The 26782-nt window shown below is 38.5% G+C and overlaps 1 protein-coding gene across 4 annotated transcripts in view; it reads left to right on the forward strand.

Moving 5' to 3' along the window:
- LOC105496354 (RNA guanylyltransferase and 5'-phosphatase) overlaps nt 1–26782 on the forward strand; it is a 334421-nt gene that overhangs the window by 40734 nt on the left and 266905 nt on the right. For all 4 annotated transcript variants that reach the window (XM_011766698.2, XM_011766691.2, XM_011766718.3 and 1 more), the window contains exons 5-6: nt 12971–13046; nt 14818–15058. In XM_011766698.2, the coding sequence (XP_011765000.1) occupies nt 12971–13046; nt 14818–15058 (317 nt within the window). The remainder of the gene's footprint in view (nt 1–12970; nt 13047–14817; nt 15059–26782) is intronic.

Here is a 26782-nt window from a genome sequence, read left to right on the forward strand (position 1 = left end):
AGATGGACCCGTTCTCATGATGAAGAAAACTGAAAATTGCTTTAAAAAAATACTGAAGACATATCTAAGCTTGTAGTATACCTAATTAATGGATTTTTTAATATCAAATATGTAATCTCCCACATTTTTCTATAGAGGTTTATTATGATGGTTTTGTAACTTTATAACCCTATCTGTAAATGTTTTAATGTATAACTGAACCGTTAGACTAAGACTGTGTATTTGCATATAAAGAATAGTAAAAGGAAAATGGTACTTTCCTAAATTACATAACTTCACATGGCATATTAGCTAATTGACAATTATTCTTACATTTCCTATTCATAAAAATATTTAATCTTGCAAGAGTAAAAATTGGATACAAAAACAGTAGCTTAGGTGAGAAACATCAAAAGTTGAAATATTTGTTGCTTGAATTGGTCTGAAATAGAAGATAGTAAGGAAATTTAAATGTTGGATTAAGACACATGAATACAAAAATGCATTTGCAGCGCACATCTTTGTGTGACTTTTTTGAAGCACTTTTTCTTACAAAGTAATGGAGATAATGCAATTTATAGATTTTCTTGGTCATAGCTATTTATTTCTAAGTGATATCTTTCAGTTCAAGACTGATCTCTTTATTTTTTATCTTCTTCCTTCAGAAACTTCATTTCACTTATATTGTTTCTATTATTGCCAAGCTTTGTGGTTTAACTAGGTTCTTGTCCTGAGCCTGTAAACATACCTAAACTTGTTAAATAATAGTAACTGTTCACATAGTGCTTACATTGTATTAGGTATTATAAGTAATACCTAGAGGTGATTTAAAGAAAAGGGCAGGATGTTCGTAGGTCATATACAAATACTATGCCGTTTTATACCCGCTAAAAAAAAAACCCCATACACTTCTGTTTTGCATTCCCTCTTCCTTTCTCAGCCGACTTTTTAAAAGAATCTATACTTAAATCCATTTATTCCTATCGACTTTATTGCAGTCTGGAGTCCTCCCTCAGCACTGTTTTTTGTTTGTGTGCTTTTTAAGACTGTGTCTCACTCAGTCATCTGGGCTAGAGTGCAGTGGTGTAATCATAGCTCACTGTATCCTCAACCTCCTGGTCTCAAGGAATCCTCCCACCTCAACTTCCTGAGTAGCTGGGACTACAGGCACTTGCCACCATGCCTGGCTATTTTTAAAATTTTATTTTTTGTAGAGATAGGGTCATACTCTATTGTCCAGGCTGGTCTTGAACTCCTGACCTCAAGTGATATTCCCGCCTCCGCCTCCTAAAGTGGCAGGGATTACAGGCGTGAGCCACTGCACCTGGCTAGCACTCTTAATCAAATAGTGATTTTCCATTCTAATCATTATGTGACATTTAAACACTCATATCTTAGAAAAGTTCCCTTACTTGGCATACATGACCCTGTGCTTTTGTTCTTTGAAGCCCATCATGGTTCATTCTCAGTCTTTTTTTGAGATGATGTCTCACTCTGTCGCCCAGGCTAGAGTGCAGTGGCATGATCTCAGCTCACTGCAGCCTCTGCCTCCTGGGCTCACGTGATTTTCCTGCTTCAGCCTCCTGAGTAGCTGGGATAACAGGCCACTGACACCAACTCCAGTTGATTTTTGTATTTTTAGTGGAGATGGGGTTTCTCCATGTTGGCCAGGCTGGTTTTGAACTCCTGGCCTCAAGTGATCCACCAGCCTCAGCCTCCCAAAGTGCTGGGATTACAGGCCAGAGCTGTAATACAGCTGTAATCAGCTGCAATCAGCAGTAGTTTTTCTAAACTCTGGTAATTTTATTGCCATGCTTAGAATTCTTCACTATATCTCCATTGCCTTTATACTCTTTAGTATGTTTCACAAGTTTTTTCAGGATTTTGACCCTTTCATTCTCTGCAACTGCATTTAGCATTTCTTACCACACCTCATATTCCAGCCATTCTAATTTATTTATAGTTTGCCATATGTGCTTTTTTGATGAATATATTTACATTTGCACAGATTGTTCCTACTGTCTGCAGTTCCATTGTATAAATATCCTTGTTTATTGAGGGTTGGTCAATGACTAAGGTTTTTATTCTAAATATTAATGGTCATTTTATTATACCAGGAATGTAGAAATTGGTGATTTGGCTCAATTGATAGTTTTCAAAAAATTTTTAAGAGTAACATGTTTTGTGGTGGGCAGGCCTATGCAAACCTATCCCCAAAGTCCAAGGAAGCAAAGAAACCAAAGAAAGAGGCTGACAAATCCGATTTCTTAGAAAGAGATATTTAATAGGGACTTAAGAAGAAACCAAGCCTGCATCTCAGGTGGCAGTGAGATAAGATGGTGGATCCCCAACATTACTCCCAAGAGCCAGGGCTTATATACCTTAGGAAACAGGTGATTGAGAAGGGATAAGTAGAACAAGTAAGTACAATCACATTAAGATTGTTTTTACCCATGGGCAGGATTTATAGTTGGGACATGCTGTTACACAAAGAACAGAAGATAAACTAGAAATCTTAGAGGCCTTCCCAGAACTGGGGTTAATCAGAAGTCAACATGGGCAGATTAGCATCCAAGATGGAGTTGCTTTGGCCTCCACATAGCAAAAGCTTTTTTTGGAAAGAACTCCTACCATAATAAACAAATGAGATTAAAGTGATTTTTTTGGCATATATTTTTAAATGTATCAAATGTATAACCTGGATTTTTGATAAAGTTCATTGCTGAGAACAAGGCCATGTTGATGAACACAAACATTTGGATAATGTTATTAATACAAACTGTAGACTTATACCAGCATCTCACTTTAACATCTAGCTAAAAAAATCAACATATTGAGGTATAATTTTATATAAAACAGGATTCATTTACATTGTACAATCTGATGATTTTTTTTTTTATTTTTGAGACAGTGTCTCACTCTCACCCAGGCAGGATTGTAGTGATGCCATGGTGGCTCACTGCACCCTCCACCTCCTGGACTCAAGCCATCCTCCCCTCTCAGCCTCCTGAGTAGCTGGGACTACAGGCACTGGGACTACAGGCACACACCACCATGCATGGCAAATTTTTGTATTTTTTCTAGAGACAGGTTTCACCGTGTTGCCCAGGCTGGTCCTGAACTTCTGGGCTCAAGTTATTTACCCGGCTTGGCTTCCCGAAGTGCTGGTATCACAGGTGTGAGCCACCAGCCTGGAAGAGTCTGAGGTTTGATAGATGTAGATACTGGTAAAACCACAGTATGAGGGTTCCAGTTCCTCTGCATCCTCAGGAACACTTGATAGGGGGTCACTCTTTTCAATTTTAGCTATTTGAATGAATGTATACTAGGATCTCATTGTGGTTTTAACTTGCATTTTCCTGACGATGATGTTAAGCAACTTATGTGCTTTGTGGTCTTACATATTTTATAAAGTTCAGATCTTTTGCCCAGGTTAAAAAAAAAATGAGTTATCTTATTGAACTGTAACAGTTCTTTTAAAAAAAATTTTTTTTTGTATCAGCAAATATTGCCTGACAAAATAGTTCTTTATATATTCCAGATGTAAGTCCTTTGCCAGATATATGTGTTGCAAATATTTTCTGTGGCTGGCCTTTTGGTTTCTTTATTTAAATTTAAATTTTAGATTCAGTGGGTAACATGAGCAGTTTAAGACCCGACCCATTGGATCATCTGGAACTTCCGTCCGGAGACGAGAGACAAGAGACGAGAGACTGACTGGAAATTCTCTCGGTCAAGGTCCAAACCTAAAAGACTCACTGGCACAGACATGTTATAAGGGTATATTGTGAGAGGCAGCAGTTTGGGCGTCTGTTGGTTTTATTACCCAGATAGTGAACATAGTACCCAATATGGAGTTTTTCAGCCCTTGCTGTTATTCCTGTCTTCCTCCTGTTGGAGTTCCCAGTGTCTGTTGTTCTGTCTTTATGTCTGTGTGTACCCAAAGTTTAGCTCCAGCTTATAAGTGAGAACATGTGATATGTGGTTTTCTGTTTCTGCATTAATTCACTTGGGATAATGGCCTCCAGCTGCATCCATGTTACTGTGAGGGATGTGATTTCATTCTTTTTTATGGCTGCATAGTATTCCATGGTATATGTGTACTACATTTTGTTTACCCAGTCCACCATTGATGGACACCTAGGTTAATTCCATGTCTTTGCTATTGTAGATAGTGCTGTGGTAAGCATAGAAGTGCGGGTATCTTTTTGGTAGAATTTTCCTTTGGGTATATTTCCAATAATGGGATTGTGGGTCAAATGGTAGTTCTGTTTTTAGTTCTTTGCAAAATCTCCCAATTACTTTCCACAGTGACTAAACTAACTTACATTCACCCCAACAGTGTATAAACATTCCCTTTTCTCTGCAGCCTCTCCAGCATCTGTTATTCTTTGACTTTTTAGTAATAATCATTCTGACTGGTGTGAGATGGTATCTCACTGTGGTTTTTATTTGCATGTCCATGGTAAGTGATGGTGAGCATTTTTTCATTTTTGTTGGCCACTTGTATGTCTTCTTTTGATAACTGTCTGTTTATGTCCTTTTCCCACTTTTTAATGGGGTTATTTGCTTTTTGCTTGTTGAATTATATAGATTCTGGATATTAGTCCTTTTTCAGATACACAGTCTGTGAATATTTTCTCCCATTCTTAGGTTGTCTGTTTACTCTGTTGATAGTTTATTTTGCTGTGCAGAAGCTCTTTAACTTATGTCCCACTTGTCAATTTTTGTTTTTGAGGACTTAGACATAAATTCTTTGCCTCGGCTGCTGTCCACGAGGATATTTCCTAGGTTTTCTTCCAGGGTTTTTGTGGTTTGCAGTCTAACATTTAAGTCTTTAACCCATCTTGAGCTTTTTTTTTTTTTGTATGCGGTGATAAGTAGGGGTCCAGTTTAATTCTTCTGCATATGATTAGCCAGTTTTCCTAGCCCAGTTTATCGAATGGGGTGCCCTTTCCCCATTGCTTATTTTTGTTGACTTTGTTGAAGATTGGTTAGTTGTAGGTATGTGGCTTTATTTCTGGGTTCTCTATTCTATTCCATTTGTCTATGTGTCTGTTTTTGTAGGTGTATCATGCTCTTTTTGGTTACTGTAGCCTTATTAGTACAGTTTGCGATTGGTTGTAATGTGATGCCTTCATCTTTGTCCTTTTTGCTTAGGATTGCTGTGGCTATTTGGGTTCTTTTTTTGGTTCCATATTTTATAATAGTTTTTTTCTTCTGTGAAAGAAAAATGCTGTTGGTAATTTGACAGGAATGGGGTTGGATCTGTAGATTGCTTTGGACAATATGGACATTTTAACAATATTGATTCTTTCAATCCATGAACATGGAATTTCTTTTATTTGTGTTGTCTGTGATTTCTTTCAGCAGTGTTTTGTAGTTCTCCTTATACAGATCTTTCACCTCCTTGGTTGGGTATATTCCTAGGTACTTTATTTTTTTGTGTGGCTATTGTAAATGGAATCGTGTTCTTCATTTGGCTCTCAACTTGAACATCATTGGTTTATAGAAATGCTATTGACTTTTGTATGTTGATTTTGTATTCTGAAAATTTACTGAAATAGAGAACATTTGATGTCCTCTCTTCCTATTTGGATGCCCTTTATTTCTTTCTTTTGCCTGATTGCTCTTGCTAGGACTTCTAGTACCATGCTGGATAGGAGTGGTGAGAGTGGGCATCCTTGTCAGGTTCGTTTTCTTAAGGGATTGGTTCCAGCTTTTGTCTGTTCAGTATTATGTTGGCTGTGGGTTTAGCATAGATGGCTCTTATTATTTTGAGGTATGTTCTTAAGTGTGTAGTTTGTTTAGGATTTTTATCATGCAGGAATGTTGGATTTTGTCAAATGCTTGTTTTGCATCTATTGAGATGATCATGTGGTTTTAGTTTTGAATTCTGTTTATGTGTTGAATCATACTTATTGATTTGCATATATTGAACCAACACTGCAACCCAGGAACAAAGTTTGCTTGAAGCAGTGAATTAACTTTTTGATGTGTTGCTGGATTTGGTTTGCTAGTATTTTTTTGAGGATTTTTGTGTCTGTTTATCCGGGATATTGACCTATAGCATTATTTTTTTGTTGTGTTTTTGCCAGATTTTGGCATCACAATATGCTGGTTTTGTAGAATGAATTAGGAAGGGGTCCCTTCTCTTCAATTTTTGGGGATCGTTTCAGCAGGATTGGTACCAGCTCTGTGTATGTCTGGTTGAATTGGGCTGGGAATCCATCTGGTCTAGGGCCTTTTTTTTTTTTTTTTTTGAAACAGTTTCACTCTATTGGCCAGGCTGGAGTGCAGTGCTGCAATCTTAGCTCACTGCAACCTCTGTCTCCTGTGTTCCAGCAATTCTCATGCCTCAGCCTCCTGATTAGCTGGGATTACAGGTGTGTGCCACCATGCCTGGCTAATTTTTGTACTTTTAGTAGAGACGGGGTTTCGCCATGTTGGCCTGGCTGGTCTTGAATTCCTGGCCTCGGTGATCTGCCTGCCTCAGCCTCCCAAAGTGTTGGGATTATAGGTTTGAGCCACTGTGCCTGACCAGGGCTTTTTTGGGGTTGGTAGGTTTTTTATAACTGGCTCAATTTCGGAGTTCATTATTAGCTTGTTTTGGGTTTCAGTTTCTTCCTTCTTCAGTTGTGAAGTTGTGTGTTTCCAGGAATTTATTCATTTTCTCTAGATTTTCTAGTTTGTGTGCATAGAGGTATTCAGAATAGTCTCTGAGCATCTTTTGTATTTCTGTGGGGTTGGTTGTAATGTCACTGTTGTCATTTCAGATTCTGCTTATTTGGATCTTCTTTCTGTTTTTTTCTTTGTTAATCCAGCTAATGGCCTGTCGATCTTGTTTATCCTTTCCAAGAAACAACTTTTCATTTCACTATATAGTTTTCTTTGTATGGCTTTTTGGGTCTCAATTTCTTTTTGCTCTGCTCTGATTTTAGTTATTTCTTTTCTCCTGCTAATTTTGGGATTTGTTTGTTTTTGTTTTTCTAGTTCCTTTAGATGTGATATTAGATAGTTTGAGATCGACTTTTCTTTTCTTTTTCTTTTTGGTGACAGGATCTCACCCTGTCAGCCAGGCTAGAGGTCAGTAGCATGATCATAGCTCACAGCAGCCTCAAGCTCCGGGGCTCAAACTGTCTTCCTGCCCTAGCCTGAGTAGCTAGGATTACAGGTACATGCCATCACGCCTGGCTGATTTTCAATTTTTTTTTTTTTGTAGAGCTGGGGTTTTGCTTTATTGCCCACGCTGGTCTTGAACTCCTGGGCTCAGGTGATCCTCCTGCCTTGGCCTCCCAAAATGCTGGGATTACAAGTATGAGCCCCCATGCCCAGGCATCTCTATCTTCTTCTTCTTTTTATTTTATTTTTTGAGATAGGGTCTTACTTTATCACCCAGGATGGAGTTCAGAGGCACAATCTCGGCTCACTGCAGCCTTGACCTCCCGGGTTCAAGCAATCCTCCCACCTCAGCACTCCCCCAGTAGCTGGGACTACAGGCACGTGCCACTATACGTGGCTTATTACTTACTTTCTTTTTTTTGCATTTTTTTTTTTGTAGAGACGGGGGTCTTGCTATGTTGCCCAGGCTGGTTTCGAACTCCAGACCTCAAGCCATCTGCTTGGCCTCCCAGAGGGCAAGAATTACAGACATGAGCCACTGCCTCCAGCCATTTCTATCTTCTTGATATAGGCATTTAGTACTGTGAATTTTCCTCTTAACACTAATTTTGCTGCGTATCAGAGATTTTGGTATGTTTTACCTCTGCTTTCATTTGTTTTCAAATAATTTTTTGTTTTCTTCCTTAATTTCGTTGTTTGCCCAAAAGTCATTCAGGAGGAAGTTGTTTCGTTTCCATGTAATTGTGTGGTTTTGAGAGTTTATCTTGGTATTGATTTCAATTTTTATTTCACTGTGGTTCAAGCACATACTTGGCATGATTTAGATTTTTTAAAAAAAAATTTATTGAGACTTGCTTTATTACCCATCTGGAAGTTCTTGTTTTATGAATCTGCATGCTACAATATTGGGTGTATATACATTTAGGATAGTTAAGTCTTCTTGTTGAATTGAACTTTTTATTATTATATAATGATCTTTGTCCTTTTTTATTGCTGTTGGTTTAATGTTTATTTATCTGAAACAAGACTAGCAACCCCTGCTCTTTTTTGTTTTTCATTTGCATGATAGATCTTTCTCCATTCCTTTACTTTGAAGCTGGGCATATGAGTTGGTTTCTTGAAGATAGCAGAAAGTTGGTTCTTCTTCTTTTTTTTTTTTAATTCAATTTGCCACCCTGTGTCTTTTAAGTGGAGTGTTTAGACTGCTTACATTCAAGGTTAATGATATGTGAGATTTTTTTCCAGTGGTAGTGCTGTTGGCTGGTTGCTTTGTAGCCTTGATTGTGTAATTGTTTTACAGGGTCTGTGGGCTGTGTACTTACATGTATTTTTGTGGTAGCAGATACTGTTTTTGTTTCCATGTTTACAACTCCCATAAGTATCTCTTGTAAGGCCAGTCTAGTGGTAACAAATTCCCTTAGCAATTGCTTGTCCCACAAAGATTTTATTTCTCCTTTGTTTATGAAGCTTAATTTGGTGGGATATGGAATTCTTGGCTTGAATTTCTCCTAGGATGCTAAATATAGGTCCCTAGTCTCTTTCTGGCTTGTAAGATTTCTACTGAGAAGTCTGCTATTAGCCTGATGAGGTTCCCTTTGTAGACTCTTTTTCTAGTTGCCTTTAAGATTTTTTCTTTTGCATTGACCTTGGAAAGTCTGATGACTCTGTGCCTTGATGATGGTAGTTTTGTATAGTACCTCACAGGGGTTTTCTGAATTTCTTATATTAGCATGTTGACCTGTCTAGCAACTTTGGAGACATTTTTGTGGATTATTTCCTCAAATATGTTTTTCATGGTGCTTATTCTCTCTTCTCAGGAATACCAGTGGGTTGTAGGTTTGGTCACTTTATATAATCCCATTATTTCTCAGAGGCTTTGTTCATTTGTTGAAGATCCTTTTTCTTTATTTTTGTCTGACTCAGTTGCTTCAAAGGATTGGTCTTCAAGCTCTGAGATTCTTTCCTCTGCTTGGTTTAGTCTGTTGTTAATCATCTCTTATAAGGCCAATTGTTAAGGTTTTTAATTGTATTTTGAAATTTCTGTGGTGAATTGAGTTTCAGATTGGTTCTTCCTTAGTATACCTATGTTCTATTTCAAATCTTGGATTGTTTTTCTAGCTTCTTTGGATTGGGTTTCAACCTTCTCTTGGGTCTTGTTGAGCTTCCATGCCATCCATATTCTGAATTCTGTGTCTGTAATTTCAGACATTTTCTTCTGGTTGGGATCCATTGCTAGGGAGTATATGCAATCCTTTGGAAATAACAAAACACTCTCACTTTTTGAATTGCCAGAGTTCTTGCAGTGATTTCTTCTCATCCGAGGGAACTGGTACTTCTTTTTCTCTTTGTATTTGCTGTTGATTGAATGGGGGGTTTTGTTTTTATATTCTTTTGTCCCTTGAGAGTTTGACGGTGGTGTATATTGTGTACAGTCAGTTGGCTTCATTTCTGGGTACTTTCAGAGGGCCAAGGGTCCTGGGTTGTAGATAGGCTTCTGTGAGGGTTTCACAGGCTTTGCATGTTAAAGCAGTGTGTTTTTGTTTGGTGGTGTAATTCAAGCTGCAGTTGGTGCTTAAATGTAAGGGCAGATAGGCTCTTACACAGCTGCGCATGCCCTCTTTGTATTTCACTGTATCCTCAGCAGTGCTCTGGAGAGAGGAGGCAGGGGGTAAGATACGACTTTCTCTCCAAGTCTGTTCTTAAGCCTTGGTGGTATCCCCCTCAATACTGGCACTGTCCACGTTTCCTTTGCTCTGTGTGGGGCTTTGGTGGGCTTCTCTTCCTGCTCCCTTAGGTATGATTCAAGCCAAGGGTTAGGCCACCAGGAGACCTAAAACTCCTTAGGGACCTACCAGTCTCCTGTGCTTGTCAGTCAGAGTGGATTGTGGGTATGTCTGCAGGTAGTCTGATAATGCAGTGGGTCAAGCAAGGGTGGTGGATCCTCAGGCAGGGAAGTGGCACTGTGTGTGCGTAGCCAGTATAATGACCATGGCCTGAGGTTTGCAGCCCAGCAGATGGCTGTGTGGCCCTCACAACTTGCACTCCCCCGACCTGGCTGGTCTCTCTCTGATGTCTGTCCCAGGAGCAGGCGCAACTGGACCGGCCAGGCTTGTCTCAAAAACCCTGCGTGCCCAGTTTTTTGAGCCATTTCAGATGTTCCAGGCCATGGGGCTTCCTGGGGAAGAAACCTTGTCTGGCTGTCAGGCCACACCTATCCTGGACTGGTCTTCTGAAGAGAGGGATACCTAGTTTCCAGGCCACACTCTTCTCTGTGTTCTGAGAGTGAGGGCTCCTTTCCTGCCCAAGCTCAGGCTGTAGATCTCAGCTCAATACTCCTGGGCAGTGTGCCTGAGTCCTGGGGAGTTGGGACCAGGCCTGCACATTTGTCCTCCGGCCCCTTGGGATCAGGGACTGTCTGTGCTGGGAGTGATAAATTGCTCCCAGGCTGCCAGCAGAACACTCAGGCAGGGAAGTGGAGGCTGTTCGGTCGGCACCCTCTTGCTGGAGCAGCCAGGCAGGCAGTCTTGGAAGAGCTGGCAGGTAAAGGGGCATGTGGATCAGATACACTCCGGTCCTATGGCAGTGTCAGTCTCACTCTCTTTGCCCAGCAGATAGCAGGACCTACAGCCACTCAGTACAAGCTGGAGAGCCTTGGAGGATGGGCCCTGTGGTGGTGTTTTGCTGCAGCTGCACTGTGGTCTGTGGGGCTCATGGCTACAATCTTGTAGCTAGGATCCCAGAGGACCACGGTGGGAGTGTGGTGCCCAGGGTTCCTTCTCTCAGCCCTCCCTTAGGTCCAGACCGGAACTGGGGGCCAGTCCTGGTGCCTAGTTACTCCAAGCAGTCTGCCTCGCTTCCTCCCTCTTCAAACACTGTCTGCATTGCCTCTTTATTGGCTTTCAGTGTTTTCTCTCAAAATATCTGTTCAAAGTTGCAGGATTTTTATTGTCAAGTTTTTGGTGGTTCAAAGTTTGGTGGCTTACCTGATACTTTGGTTCCTTTTCATGGAAGAGGCGTTTTTCAGCTGTAGGTAGTTGGCCATCTTGCCCAGAACTCCTTTTTATTTTCTTAATGATGTATTTCAAAGAGCAAACCCTTACTATTTTGAAGTAGTCTGATTTATCAATGTTTTTCTTCATTTCATGCTTTTTGTGTTTTATCTAAGAAATCTTTTCTACTCTAAGCTTGCAAAGATTTACTTCTATATTTTCTTCTATAAGTTTTGTAAATCTATCTAGTTTATTTCTGTATTTGATCTTAGTTGTACTCTATCAGTATGATCTATATATACAGAGAAGAATAATTTGTAGAAGGTAATGTTAGAAAGATACAGGCTGGGCATTGTGGCTCACGCCTGTAATCCCAGCACTTTGGGAGGCTGAAGTGAGAGGATTGCTTGATCCCAAATTTGAGAGCTGCCTGGGCAACATAGTGAGACCCTGTCTTTACCATAAAAGAAAAATTAGCTGGGGACAGTGGTGTGAGCCTATAGTTCCAGCCACTCCGGAGGTTGAGGTGGGAGGATCACTTGAGCCCAGGAGGTCAAGGCTGTGGAAACCGATCATGCCACTGAACTCCAGCCTGGTTGACAGAGTGAGATCCTGTCTCTAAAAAAAAAAAAAGATACGGCTTAAATATCAGAAAATCCTTTAATTAAATAGAAATAACAGGAAAAGCTTCATTTTGAAGACTGTAGGAGAGTCAGCAATATTGTCATGTTTTAATTACTGTTTTCAAACTAGTTATATTAGCCTGTTCTCACCCTGCTATAAAGATACTACTCGAGACTGGGTAATTTATAAAGGAAAGAGATTTAATGGTCTCACAGTTCTGCATGCCTGGGCAGGCCTCAGAAAACTTACAATCATGATGGAAGGGGAAGCAGGCACGTCTAACGTGGTGAGAAGAGAGAGCAAGCGCGTGAAGGAGGAACTGTCAAACACTTACAAAACCATCAGATCTCATGAGAACTCACTCACTATCACAAGAACAGCATGTGGGAAACCACCTCCATGATTCACTCACCTCCCACCAGATCCCTGCCTCGTGGGGATGGTGGGGATTACAAATTGAGATGAGATTTGGGTGGGGACACAGAACCGAACCATATCAGTAGTTAAAATGATCTTGAATATGTTCTGGAAAAAAGTTTAAGAAAATAAATTTTCTTTCTCAGCTGGTTTCTTTCTTCTAAAAATTTATTTCAAAAGATTATAACCTAACTTGAAAATACAGTTAGTTTCTAGAGAGCTTCAAGGTAACTTTATTTTTATTGTACTATGTATCTATCAATTAATTGTTCTCTGTAGCTAGTCACTTTTGTTGATTATAGTTAATTAGTATCAGGCCCCATATGAATTTATATTTCTATTAGTTTATTTGCTCTGGTCTAGTTTCTGGATTTTAGAAAATAGGGTTTGACTATTTTGCAAATATATGCCATTGATCATGAAGAGGACCATTTTTTTTCTACTAGAGAAATTTAAAGCTTGAGGGTCAGAAGGGTCTTGTGTGTATGTGTTTTATGTGTCCTTTTGAGTTGTGTGTTTGATGAAAATACCTTCTTATTTAAAATGCTTGGAATGCTTGGAAACTTCTAGTTTTAGTAGAACTTGTTAAACAGTAGAGACAGTTTTAAATCAATATACTTATATATTGCACTTAAACTTCTAGCTAGCTATAAATTAGATTCTAAGCAATTTAAACTGACAAGTTATCAAGTTATAAGAGGTGTTTCAAGTTAAAAAATTAAAAAATGTTATTGTTTTATAAACTAGCTGAAATGTTTTGGTTGCAGGTTGGAATTTTAAAGTAAATGTGGCCTCTTAAGTGACTTATTAATTTTAACCAAAGCTACTTTATTTCCTAGGTGTTCATTGTACTCATGGCTTCAATCGCACTGGTTTCCTCATATGTGCCTTTTTGGTGGAGAAAATGGATTGGAGGTATCTGTATCTTGTTATAATGGAAGATATATTTGTAATTAAAATTTTTATTGATATTTTAGTTGCAGAATTTTGTATTATTAAGTTTTTGGTGAACTCATGATTAATGTAATTTGAACTGCTTTTCATTTATATATGGTTAATCTTTATACTACCATTACTTGGTGGGGTGTGTGTGTGTGTGTGTGTGTGTGTGTGTATGTGTGTATATGTATGTTTTATTTTGTTTTTTTGAGACAAGGTTTCTTCCGTCATCCAGGCTGGAGTGTAGTGGTGTGATCATGGCTCGTTGTAGCCTTCACCTCTTGGGGTCAAGCAATCCTCCCACCTCAGCCTCTCAAGTAGCTGGGACCACAAGTGTATGCCACCTATGCCTGGCTAATTTTTTCTTTTTTTTTTTTTTTTTTTGTCTAGTGAGGTGGTCTCCATGTGTTACCCAGGCTGGTCTTGAATTCCTGGGCTCAAGTGATCCTCTACCCTTGGCCTCCCAAAATGTTGGGACTACAGGCATGAGCCACCACATCCAGCCAGCTGTTTTGTATTAACCAGCAAAACACTTTGAGTGCTTATTAATTTCATAAACTGTGTATTTACTTTTTCAGATTTTTTTTCACCTCTTATAGAATTATCAGAGACAGATTCTTCCAATATTTTGTATTTGTATCCAGCTTTGGAAATTACTATTGTTGTTTTTTACCTTTTAAATACAGGTTGTGTATCCCTTATCTGAAATGCTTTTGAGTAGATGTGTTTCGGATTTTTTTTCACATTTTGGAATATTAGCATTATATTTACCAGTTGAACATCCTTAATCTGAATATCCAAAATCAGAAATGCTCCAATAAGCATCTCCTTTGAGCTTCCCATCAATGCTCAAAAGGTTTTGGGTTTAGGAACATTTAGGATTTAATTTTGGATTAGGGATACTCAACTGATAGCTTTTTTATAGCTGTTGAGTACTAGGACAAGTTTATAATGACATACAAAAGGAATTATTTTTGGGAGAGTGTTACTCCTTTTAAGTCAACCAGCAAATGTTTATTGAGCATCTGTTATTTTTGAAGTATGTTTTTAGATCCTGAGAGATTATTACTTTAGTACCTAATATTCTTAAGAGAATATATTACTAACTGAATCTTCTTGTTGACTGATGGAGCGTCATTATTTATGTTTACAAAGGCTTTCACATAGTAGGTCCTTTTTTGAATATAATCAGATGAAGTACACATATGATTTTTGCATTTTGCAGTATGCGTTGGTGGTGGTTCTGTACTGCATGTACTTTCTAGCTCTGACCATTCAGATGCTCTCCACAGTTATCTCAGTTTCCTGTGTCAGATTCAGCCTGTGCTTACCCTCTCTTTGATGATCTAGACTCTTAATGCCTGGATCTGTTGAAAGTTCCTGTAAAATCAATATGCTTTTATTTTGCTCACATTGTTGTTTTTTTTGACTGGTTTCCCTGCAGAGTCAGACCTCAACCTTCAAGACTTTATTTAAATTCTTCACAGACCCTATCTAGGCCTCTACTATATACTCACAGCAATTTAGTTTTAGAATTTCAGAATTTTCAGAATACCTTATATTAAAACGTTTTCAGAACGAATTTGTCCCTTAATAGATTGAATGACTTGAGGGTGAGGATTGTGATTTGTCCATTTTATAAACTTCTATTATACTTTATATGGAGCCTTGAATAATAAGTGAGATTTTGATAAGCCTGCATAAATGGAGGATAGCGAGGAAATTGCATGGTGTTTGTTTCCCATAGTATCGAAGCAGCAGTTGCTACTTTTGCCCAAGCCAGACCACCAGGAATCTACAAGGGTGATTATTTGAAGGAACTTTTTCGTCGGTATGGTGACATAGAGGAAGCACCACCCCCACCTCTATTGCCAGACTGGTGTTTTGAGGATGATGAAGATGAAGATGAGGATGAGGATGGAAAGAAGGAATCAGAACCCGGGTCAAGTGCTTCTTTTGGCAAAAGGAGAAAAGAACGGTTAAAACTGGTAATGTTTAAAAATATTATAATAGGTTTTATTTCTTGTGCAAGCTTATCGAGATTTATAAAAATGGAATATTGGCCATGTTTCTTTAGCTAGGTCAGATGATTCATCCTAGCCCTTTCAAAAAAAAAATTTTTTTTTTTTTTGAGACAAGGTCTTGCTCTGTTGCCCAGGCTGGAGTGTAGTGGTAGCCTTGACCTCCTGGGCTCAAGTGATCTTCCCACCTCACTTTCCTGAGTAGCTGGGACTGTAGACATGTGGCAACATGACTGGCTAATTTTTAATTTTTACATTTTCTGTAGAGAAGGGTCTCACTTTGTTGCCCAGTCTGGGTTTGAACTCCTGGACTCAAGTGATCCTCCTACCTTGGTCTCCCAAAGTGTTGGCATTACTGGCATGAGCCACTGTGCTTGGCCTTTAAAGACTCTTAATAGCCACGAGTCTTTTTCAAAGAGAAAAATTGCAGTTATGTAAATTTCTCCTGCTTTTATTTCTTAGGGAAACCAAATAACTTTTAGATATTAGATTGAGAACTTACTATTTCTTTACAAAGTATTGTGAGATTTCAACTAAATACCTAGTGAATATTTTTGCTAATGCTTTACAAAATTGCCACACAGTTAAAGTAACTTTACATATGAATTCTGCATCCCCCTCCATGGGTGATGCTTTCATGCTTTCCATAAAATTAAATCAAGAAGACTCACTTCTCTAGCCAACCTTTAATAATCTTCTAGAAATAAAAGAGCTAACCATAAATATGAGGGGTTATCTTCTTTTATTGGAGGATAGAAGAACTGTCGAGAGGAAAAGTACTGGTTGTACTTGTACACACACAAGTATATGAGATAGGCCAAAGGGAAAAGTTAGGAAAAGTATGGAGGTAATTGTGTTAATGAAATTATTAATTAAGGTTCCTGGTATATTACGGTTGAGTGGTATACACCATGATTCATTTATTAGTAGGCATGGTTCACAGGCAAGGAAGTAAATGCTTTGTTAGTTTATGTAAACCATATAAGTTATTTTTGGCTTAAAAAATTTTTTTTGTTTGTAAAACAATTTTTTTTTTTTTTTTTTTTTGATACGGAGTCTCACTCTGTCACCCAGGCTGGAGTGCAGTGGTGTGATCTCGGCTCACTGCAAGCTCCCCTCCCAGATTCATGCCATTCTCCTGCCTCAGCCTCCTGAGTAGCTGGGACTACAGGTGCCCACCACAATGCCCGGCTAATTTTTGGTTTTTTTTTTTTTTTTTTTTTTTTTTTGAGACGGAGTCTCGCTCTGCCGCCCAGGCTGGAGTGCAGTGGCCGGATCTCAGCTCACTGCAAGCTCCGCCTCCCGGGTTTACGCCATTCTCCGGCCTCAGCCTCCCGAGTAGCTGGGACTACAGGCACCCGCCACCACGCCCGGCTAGTTTTTTTTGTATTTTTAGTAGAGACGGGGTTTCACTGTGTTAGCCAGGATGGTCTCGATCTCCTGACCTCGTGATCCGCCCGTCTCGGCCTCCCAAAGTGCTGGGATTACAGGCTTGAGCCACCGCGCCCGGCCATTTTTTGTATTTTTTAAGTAGAGACGGGGTTTCACCATATTAGCCAGGATGGTCTCGATCTCCTGACCTCGTGGTCCACCTGCCTTGGCCTCCCAAAGTGCTGGGATTACAGGCATAAGCCACAGCGTCCGGCTGTAAAACAATGTTTTAATTACATTTACACATTTTAAATTTCAAGACTATAAGTACACTGAAAAGTGTTAATTGCTTTGAAACGTAGAGATTATTTCAAAAGTAATTTATTCCTTTAGTCTGATTGATTATTTTCTGAATTTAGATATCTGAAATTACTGAGTCACATACCTAGAAAAATAACAATCACATTCTAAGGAAACTTCAATAAACAGCATAGCATAAAATACAGGTTTTGTTTATTTGTTTGTTTTTGGAGACAGGGTCTCAACTCTGTTGCCCAGGCAGGAGTGTGGTGGCAAGATTATGGCTCACTAGTGGCAGCCCAGCCTTGACCTCCCTGGGTTCAGTGATCCTTCTACCTCAACCTCCCGAGTTGCTGGGACTACTACAGTGAATCTCTTACAAGCACCATGTTGCTGGATTCAGACAACAGTTTTTGCCCTATTATTTAGTCCATGTACATTTTGTGTAAAGATTAGATTCAAATTGTCTTACTATTTTTTTTTGTGCCACTAGTGGTATGTTCCTTTCTCGCCTTCTTTATGGTTGCTTTTATTTTTCTATCACCCCAACCCATTGCTTGTTGACCATATATTCCTTTACTGTTCTTTTATTAGTTACTCAAGATTTCATGGCCAGGTGCGGTGGCTCATGCCTGTAATCCTAGCACTTCGGGAGGCCGAGGTGGGCGAATTATGAGGTCAGGAGTTCAAGACCAGCCTGGACCACATGATGAAACCCTGTCTCTACTAAAAATACAAAAAAAATTTAGCTGGGCAAGGTGGCAGCCACCTGTAATCCCAGCTACTTGGGAGGCTGAGGCAGGAGAATTGCTTGAACCCGGGAGGCAGAGGTTGCAGTGAACTGAGATTGCGCCACTGCACTCTAGCCCGGGTGACAGAGTGAGACTCCATCTCAAAAAAAAAAAAAAAAAAAAAATCAGGGTGCTTGACAGTTATTTTTTTTCTAGCACTTTGAATATTTTATTCCAGAATTTATTTCTGTTGAGAAGTTAGGCACCTTGTTGCTTCTTTGAAGATAATTTCTTATTGTTTTTGATTTTCAGCAATTTTACCATGATATTTCTACTTGTGGTTTTCTTTGTATTTATCCTGCATGATGTACGTAGGGATTCTTAAATATATGGTTGGATTTGTTTTCCTAATTTGTTTTAGACAATTTTTGGCTGTTATCTTTTCAAGTATTGTTTCACATCCATTCTTTCTTTCTTCTGGAGCTCAACATAATACCAGTAGGCCTTAAAAAGTTTTTTGTTGTTGTTGGATATGGAGTCTTGCTCTGTCACCCAGGCTGGAGTGCAATGTTGTGATCTTGGCTCACTGCAACCTCTGCCTCCCGGGTTCAAGTGATTCTCCTGTCTCAACCTCCCAATTAGCTAGGATTACAGGTGTGCACCACCACACACAGCTAATTTTTGTATTTTTAGTAGAGACAGGGTTTCACCATGTTGGCCAAGCTGGTCTCAAACTCCTGACCTCAGGTGATCCACCCGCCTCTGCCTCCCAGAGTGCTAGGATTATAGGCGTGAACCACCATGCCTGGCCTAAAAAAAAAAATTTTTTTTTTTAAAAAACTACCTCCTGTGTTCTTTTTCATATTCTTTATCCTTTTGTTTATTTTTTAGTTTGGATATTTTCTTTTTCTTTTTATTTTTTTTGAGACAGAGTCTCCTTCTGTGGCCCAGGCTGGAGTGCAGTGGTGCAATCTCAGCTCATTGCAACTTCTGCCTCCCGGGTTCAAGCGATTCTACTGCCTCAGCCTGTTGAGTACCTGGGACTACTGGCGCATGCCACTATGCCTGGCTAATTCTTGTATTTTTAGTAGAGACAGAGTTTCACCATGTTGGCCAGGCTTGTGTGGATCTCTTGACCTCAGGTGATCCACCTGCCTCAGCCTCCCAAAGTGCTGGGATTACAGGCGTCAGCCTTCTTTGGATATTTTCTTCTGACCTATCTTGGCGTTTACTAATGTCCTCATTAAGCTTTGTCTAAGCTGCTGTTAAACTCATCCTTGACTACTTAGTTTTAGTTATTTTACTTTCACTCCTGGAATTTCCATTAGATTTTTTAAAAAATGATTTTCAGTTCTCTGCTGGAATTCTTCACCTTGTCATTTCAGTTTTTGAAAATATTAAAACCAGTTTTTAAAAAGTCAAATAAAAAATAAAACTAATATGTGGATCTCCTGTGGATATTTTTAAATTTTTTTTTCTCTTGTCCTTTTGATATCTAGTCAATTATAGTTTTTTTTTTGCATACTTGAGTGTGTTTGTTTATGAAACAATTGTTTATGAAAAATTATGGGAATAATTTGAGGCTCTGGTCATGTTATCTTTCTTTAGAGAGGATTTACTTTTGCTCCTACAGAGAATTAGCAGGATATCTTAATTAAGGATTGAGGTGTTAGAAACTAGACTTTAGTTTTGGGGCACTGGTCTATTTTTGCTCTGCTCTTACTCCTGTAGCCTTTGAGGATCTTAACTAAAAGTGTGGGGAATTAAACTGGACTCCTCCTACTTGATGGCTTGTAACTCCAGCTTTTATTTCCCATTCCTGTGATATGGCTGAAATTTCTCTTCAGCTTCTTACTGTCTTAGCTACCATTTTTGAAACAGTGCCTCTTGAGGAGAGTAGTATAAGGGAAAAGCTGTAGAAGATGTCTAGCTCAGCTTTCTGGGCTCCCCTTCCCTCTTGAGTTTTTGGCCCTTCAAGTCCTTATTGCCTTTCTAATTCTCTGAGGTCTTCAAATGAATTCTTTAACATTGTCCAGCTTTTTTTGTGTGTGGCTACAAAATTAGTCTAATTAGGCTGGATGCGGTGGCTCATACCTGCGATCTCAGCACTTTGGGAGGCTGAGGTGGAAGGATTGCTTGAGCTCAGGAGTTTGAGACTAGCTTGGGCAATGTCGTGAGACCTCATATCTACAAAAAATTAAAAAAATTAGCCAGGTGTGGTGGTGTGCGCTTGTAGTCTCAGTTACTTATGAGGCTGAGGTGGGTGGATTGCTTGAGCCTGGGAGGTTGAGGCTGCAGTGAGCCGTGATCATACCACTGCATTCACCTGCACTTCAACCTAGGTGACAGAGTGATAGGCTGTCTCAAAAAAAAAAAAAAAAAGCACAAACCTTCTTTCTTTTTGGAGAAGGTAGTTAGGCTTGATTTCTGTTATGAGATGGTGATTTTTGAGAATATTTGTGCTTATACCTCCAAAGGCTGAATTAGGGGAAAAAAAAATTCTAAATCCTTATATAGCATTTTGATAGTTTTTTCTTTTTTCAAACCTTAATTAGTAAATCCTAAAATTATTAAATATTTTACTCATGTAAGTAATATATTAAAGATTAAAGAACATTAATCTTTAGTTTATTAAAGAAAGTTTGAAAATGAAAGAAACAACTTATAATCCTTCAACTTTCATACTACCACTGGTATTTTTGTCTTCTTAGAATAATTTTTCCCTATTTATTTATTTACTTTTAAAACATACACAGATGTCTTAAAGATTAGTTTTTTTTTTTTTTGGTAAAATATAAATGCAAACATCTAGGAGTATATAGAGTTAAAAGGCAAAATATTTCTTCATTCCCAATCCAGTTGCTCTCTACTTTTTGGTTATTTCTGTGCATATGCATAGAAAACTTAGTATAGAAGAATAATTTAGTGTAGAAGAATATATACTGGGAATATATATATATATATATGTATACACACACAGTATATATACTAAAAATTATATATTGTAAAAATTAAATACTATATAAAAGTAATACTATATATACTAAGAAAGGAAAAATTTAATTTTTCTATTTGAGAAAGCAAATAGAACCTTTCTTTAGAAGACAAGAGAGGCTGTCAATCCATAAAATAATAGCAGGCTATTAAGAAGAGGAACAAATTAGAGATCTTGGAAATGAGAAGATTAAAAAACCACTTAATATGTGGGATGAGTAGCAGAATGAAATTATGAAGCTAGAGGATCTAGCTAAGAAATCCAGCATGCAGCATGAAAAGACAAAAAAAATGTAAAATATGAGAAATAGTTTAGAATTAACATAAAGGGAGCAATTTAACAGTATGATTTAACAGAGGACAAAATTCGATAACAACAGAAAGTATTTATCTGAGGATTATTTTCTGTGGTGCAATAGGGCTGGGTCAGACTGGTAATTTTAAGAAGCTAATGGAAGGCGAGAAAGTGGAGACAGAGTTGTGTTAGGGGTTCCCTGTACCACCTTCACTTTTGGAGATTTACTAGAATAACTCAGGACTCAGCATATGGTTGTACTTATAACTGAGATTTATACAGCAATGTACTAAGGATATACAGCTGGATTGTAAGAGACAAAGACAAGTAGAGTGGGGGGAGTTAATGTGCTGGCTTTCCTATGCTCTCTCTTTCTCATGAGGGGTCATCCTGAGCTCACTCTTCCTGCAGCAATGTGTTTGTGACGTTTCTGCCTGCAGAAGCTCATTAAACTCTCACTGCTCAATATTTTTATTGATGGCCAGTCACGTGGGCACTCTCTGCTTAGCATGTACCAAAATTCCAGGATCCCAGGAGGAAAAAAAAATTTATTCAGCATTAACTGTATTGTTGGCACAAATAATCTAGGTTTGGTGAGTCATCCTTATCAGCTGACTGAGAACACTCTGAAAGTCAAGTTCTCAGGTGCCATTCAGAAGCCAACTTTGCAAGTACTAGTGTTAGGTTAACCCTTTTCTGCACACTACTGTAAACTATTCATTCAAGTGGCTTGGTTATGATAAAAAAAGGAGAAGGGTAATTGATGCAGACATAGCCAGAAAAGACTTTTTAATATGGGATAAATTCAAGCGTATGTGGATACGGAGCTAGTGAAGTCAATGAAGTTGAAAGTAAAGATTTAGGGAATAATGATAGAGAAACCTCTGAGGAGATGCAAGGGAATGGAGGTCAAGTGTAGTTTTTGGAGTAATAGGTCTTCAGCAATAGGAGGGAAATATCTTTCTTAGTACTGGAGATGTAATTGAGATTGTGATTTTTTCCTCAATAAGTTTCAGCTGCCTATGTGTGGGAGTAGAAAAGACTAACAGTAGGTTGACTCAAGGTTGGAGAAATTTAGTTTGGGTGTGATGAAGAACAAGAGGTAAGGGGCACTGAGGCTATCAGGGGAAAAATAATTGAAGTAATCAGCCATAGGTTCTTGGCTGAATAGGAAGTAAGGTCAGGATGAGGTGCCGTTAGAATGTGTAAAGGAGAAATGAAGGGACTGTTAGTCTTGGTGAAATTGAAAAGTGGGCATAGTGACAGTAAAAGAGTTTATAAAAGTTAGAGCAACATGTTGGTTTTAGAATGCTGTTGGCACTCAATCAATGTGAGTTGAATTGAATCTAAAGGTAGAGTGGTTTGAAATGATTGTGGTATGGCCATGGAGCAGGATGTTCCAGTTGGACAAAGATGAGGGTCATTGAAAATGAGATGACTGAACTGTAAAGGTTGTACGATAGGTTGAGTTATTTCAGTGGATGTTGATGTTACTAATATAATGATAGAAGTTAGAATAGTGAGAAAGACCAACTTTTTTTTGATGAATGTAGGGCAGTATCTTTCAATACACAAAGGATAGAGGGTTTTACTACTTTAGACTTTCTGACTGTAAGTAGCAGAAAATAACTTTAGCTTAAATATTAAGGGTACTTATTCATGAGTAAATTGGTGGAACTCAGGCACCAGAATATGCCAGATTTTAGGACAACATTGGAACCTGGACCTGGAAAGTTACTTAGAACCTAGTTTCTGCTATTTTTTCTTAATATTTCACCTCTGCTTTTGTCCCTTTATTTGTATCAGTCTTCTCATTGGCTCTGTCTCTCAAGACAGACTCTTCCTGATTTCTCATTTTCCTGGGAGATTGTTAACTGTCTCAAAGCTTCTAAGGTAACCTGTAATAATTTTAGCCACATGCAGAGACTAACTGCTTGTCTCTGAATCCCAATTCCAGATTACCAGGAGAGAGAATCTGATGGCTTCAGATTGAGTTAGGGTTATTTGTGCTCCCATCAACTTTGGCTGGAGTAGTATGTTACCTTGTAATGTCATATAAAATGGCCATTAGGCCCCATCTTTGTGGGTGGGGAGGGCAGCTCTTAAAGAGAGTTGTTATGCCAGCACCCACAGTGGATTTCTGCTTTACTACAGCTGAGTGGTATAGCTGAAAGGAATTAGTGTAAACGGAAGAGGGGCTTTTGAAAGACATTAGAAAAGCAACGAGGAGGTAGAATAGTAGTTTAAATTACTGCCATGGATCTTGGGCAGTAGGAGAATAAGTAGCTTTAAGATGAAGTGGTCTCTCTGGGGAGAGCTAGCTTTTAGCTGAGACACAGGGTATGGGGTGTTCAAGAAAATGGTTGAGATGATAGGGGAAGGTTATTTATGAAAAAGGAATTCCAGGGTTTACATTGGAACTCTTTGGGAAGGCGATTATTGATAAGATGAACCAAGGAAAGGGGCTTTAAAGCAGTGAGTACAAAACCATCAGAGAAGAAAGGGGACTGGAGAGTTGAATCGTGGATGGTGTCAACAGTAGTTGACCTATGGTTGACAGGGATGAGAAGCATAGATATAATTACTTATTACATTTATGGTTGGAAAAGCTTTCATTTTTCTTTTATTTCCATCTGAGGTTGAAGATAGTTGACAGAGGCAATCTAAGAATGACTAATTATTTTGTAGATCACATCTCTTGACATAATGAAGGTATTTTTGGTTTGAGACTTTGTTAAGCACAGTCTTTTCTGATTCTTATATTGATGTAACTATATATTCAAGTAATGGACTCCTTGTAGTTACTTTTGATAGCTCTCTTTGGGTTTGTAACTGTGGTACATGTCCTATTCTGTGCTTGGCCCCTTACATTCCTAAGACACCTTCTTTTTTTTTTTTTTTTGAGACGGAGTCTCGCTCTGCTGCCCAGGCTGGAGTGCAGCAGTGGCCGGATCTCAGCTCACTGCAAGCTCCGCCTCCCGGGTTCACGCCATTCTCCTGCCTCAGCCTCCCGAGTAGCTGGGACTACAGGCGCCCGCCACCTCGCCCGGCTAGTTTTTTGTTCTTTATTCATCTTTTGAGGACATGCATTACTGAGTTGCAGGAGTATGACTGACATGTAGGTTGCTTGCTCCTTGAACTGATGTCCGAGATCATTTCTTTGAATACAACAATGAATGTATTTTCCTCATTATGAAAATATGCTTGTTGTACATATATACTTGTATACATTTTCTCTGTACATACACACACACACACACACAGCTGTCTGTCACATAAATTGCCCCCATCTTCTGTAATTACTAAATTTCTGTCTAAAGGATCACTCATTTCTGTTGCGATAGCCATGCAGATTTTAATTTTAAGGCTAGTTGACTCTGTTTATGAAATATATTTCTATAAACATACTTTTTAAACTTTTGATTTTTTTATTTTCACAAATAGAAATAATAATTTGTTGAAAAGTGAAAATAAATGTCAGTGACTTTAATACTCAATTATAGTATGTATGTAATAATTCCAGACCTAAGCCATTGCTATTTATAATTTATTTTTAAAATTAATTATTTATTTTTTATTTTTATAAATAGAGATGGGTCTCACTATGTTGCCCAGGCTGGTCTTGAACTCCGGGGCTCAAGCAATCCTCCTGACTCAGCCTGGGACTACTGGAATGAGTCACCACATCTGGCCACTGTTTAGAATTAGTGATCTTCCATTATAAAGATTTAACTATTTAATGCTGAAGTGGCCATGTTTTCAAGGAGTGAAACCATCTCATACATAACAATGAAGGTTGTCAGCCATAGACTTGGAATGAGATCACATATGGGGATGAGATCTTTCTAGTTAGCCTAGTACTGCTGTACTGGCCTGTGTGTACATGGGGTCCTTCAAGTCAGGCCTTGCAAGGCATGCCGGCTGTGCCATGTTTGTAAATGGGGCAGAGGAAGCTACAGCAATGGAAAACTAAGCTATGTATGTTAGGTACAGCTATTAAAACAAGGTAGGAATGAGGCTAGGCCCTTAACTTCCCTAAGGCATACTTTTCTAGCTACCTTCTGCTCTGTGTCTGGCACCTACATCCTGGATGATTGTTCTCTTTTATCCATTCTGGATTTTTAAAATAAAATAAATATGAAAAGCATCTTGATCTCTTGTTTGTGAGAAGTGATGCCCTGAGATTTAGCTTCAGGAATATGTCATGGCTAATGCTTACCATATTTCCCAAGGAGGGAAATACAGGATTTTCTAACACTGGTTAAAAATGCAAATTCAAGATTTGGAAGGGCTGGTATAATGAAATAATGAGCAGTATCAGCATGTGCAAATCTTGTTTGAAGGATTTTATTTTCTCCCCTCTTAGACCTTTTGTACATTTAGAATGTTGGAACAGTTTCTAGATCTCTTATATGAAAACCAAGATAGCTGCTTTCAGGTTGCTTTCAGCTCTAAGTAGAAATAACCAGAATTGGCTTACATTAAACAAACTACATCTAGAAATAAATAAAAAAAAAATTAGTGATCTTTCTTGGAGTTATTACATAATTTTGAATAATATAAAAATGGTATTTTGTCAGAGAACTATTGTGGTAACATTAAATAGCAAATTATGTTAACCTAAAGTTATCAAGGATGATTTGTGTATGAAGTGTATCACACTTTTTTTCATTGGACTTAACTTCTACTTTTCTTTTTACTTATTTGTTGTGGAAGAAAATAGAGGAAGTTAAAAAAGAAGTTGATGCGTGGTAGGAAAGATTAAGGAAGAAGAACAGGCCAGGCGCGGTGGCTCAAGCCTGTAATCCCAGCACTTTGGGAGGCCGAGACGGGCGGATCACGAGGTCAGGAGATCGAGACCATCCTGGCTAACACGGTGAAACCCCGTCTCTACTAAAAAAAAAAATACAAAAAACTAGCCGGGCCAGGTGGTGGGCGTCTGTAGTCCCAGCTACTTGGGAGGCTGAGGCAGGAGAAGGGCGTAAATCCGGGAGGCGGAGCTTGCAGTGAGCTGAGATCCGGCCATTGCACTCCAGCCTGGGCGACAGAGCGAGACTCCGTCTCAAAAAAAAAAAAAAAAGAAAGAAGAACAATAAATGCATGACAGCCATTTACTGGATGATTAGGGTTAACTTTTATAACCAACCTCAGTAGTTGTTAGATCTGTACTGATGCTCAGTATTTATTGGCTCTGTTAAATTAAAAATATTCAGCTTATTCAACCGTATAGAAATGTTATTAAAATATTTCTGTGGTAATATTGTGGGAAAGTGCTTGGTTGAATGTTGATCATATTTTCTATGCATTAGTCCTTTTTATTGTTTGTTAAAAAAAGAAATAGTGTTTGTGTTTTTAGTAGTAACTTAGGTTAATTTGGCCTTTGCTTTTATTTTGCCTATTTCAGAAGCTAATGTAAATTTCTTAACTTTGCATAGGAAATCCATGTTGATAAATGAAGCTAGACACTTTCTTCGTGTAAAACTTAAAAAGAACATCTCATGCTGTTAATACCATCAGAATTAAGATGCTTAATATTGAACTCTCTAAAAAGAAGTGTTCTCTTTTTAATTAGCATAAGATATAATTTTATAAGGATATTGAAATTATCTGAACACTCAGTAAGTAAGTATGTTACAAACCTCATTATCTGATTGAGCTTTCTTTTCAAAATACTCTTTTTTTTTCCTTTGGCTGTTGTACTTAATGATAGAAATGGTTTTAAACAGAAAAGCCATTGACTAGTACAGAGAGGTAATGGTATAATAGGAGAGGGATGGTACTCCTTGGTCCTTTGGCTTATGAAGTTCCTGAATTATGATTATTTAAGGAAAGCAAAGTAGAGACAGATAAGTACAAAAAGTGATTCAAAATTAGGGACAAACAGTAGGACTAGTGTCGCTGGAAGGATTCAGGATTCTTCTAGATTTGACAGGAATGTATGTGGGTGAAATATTAAGTGTTCTGTTTTTCTTCTCTCAGGTGGCTCAGGTTGCCAAGTCT

This window comes from Macaca nemestrina, chromosome 5 (assembly GCF_043159975.1).
Source record: "Macaca nemestrina isolate mMacNem1 chromosome 5, mMacNem.hap1, whole genome shotgun sequence".
NCBI classification, from domain to species: Eukaryota; Metazoa; Chordata; class Mammalia; order Primates; family Cercopithecidae; genus Macaca; species Macaca nemestrina.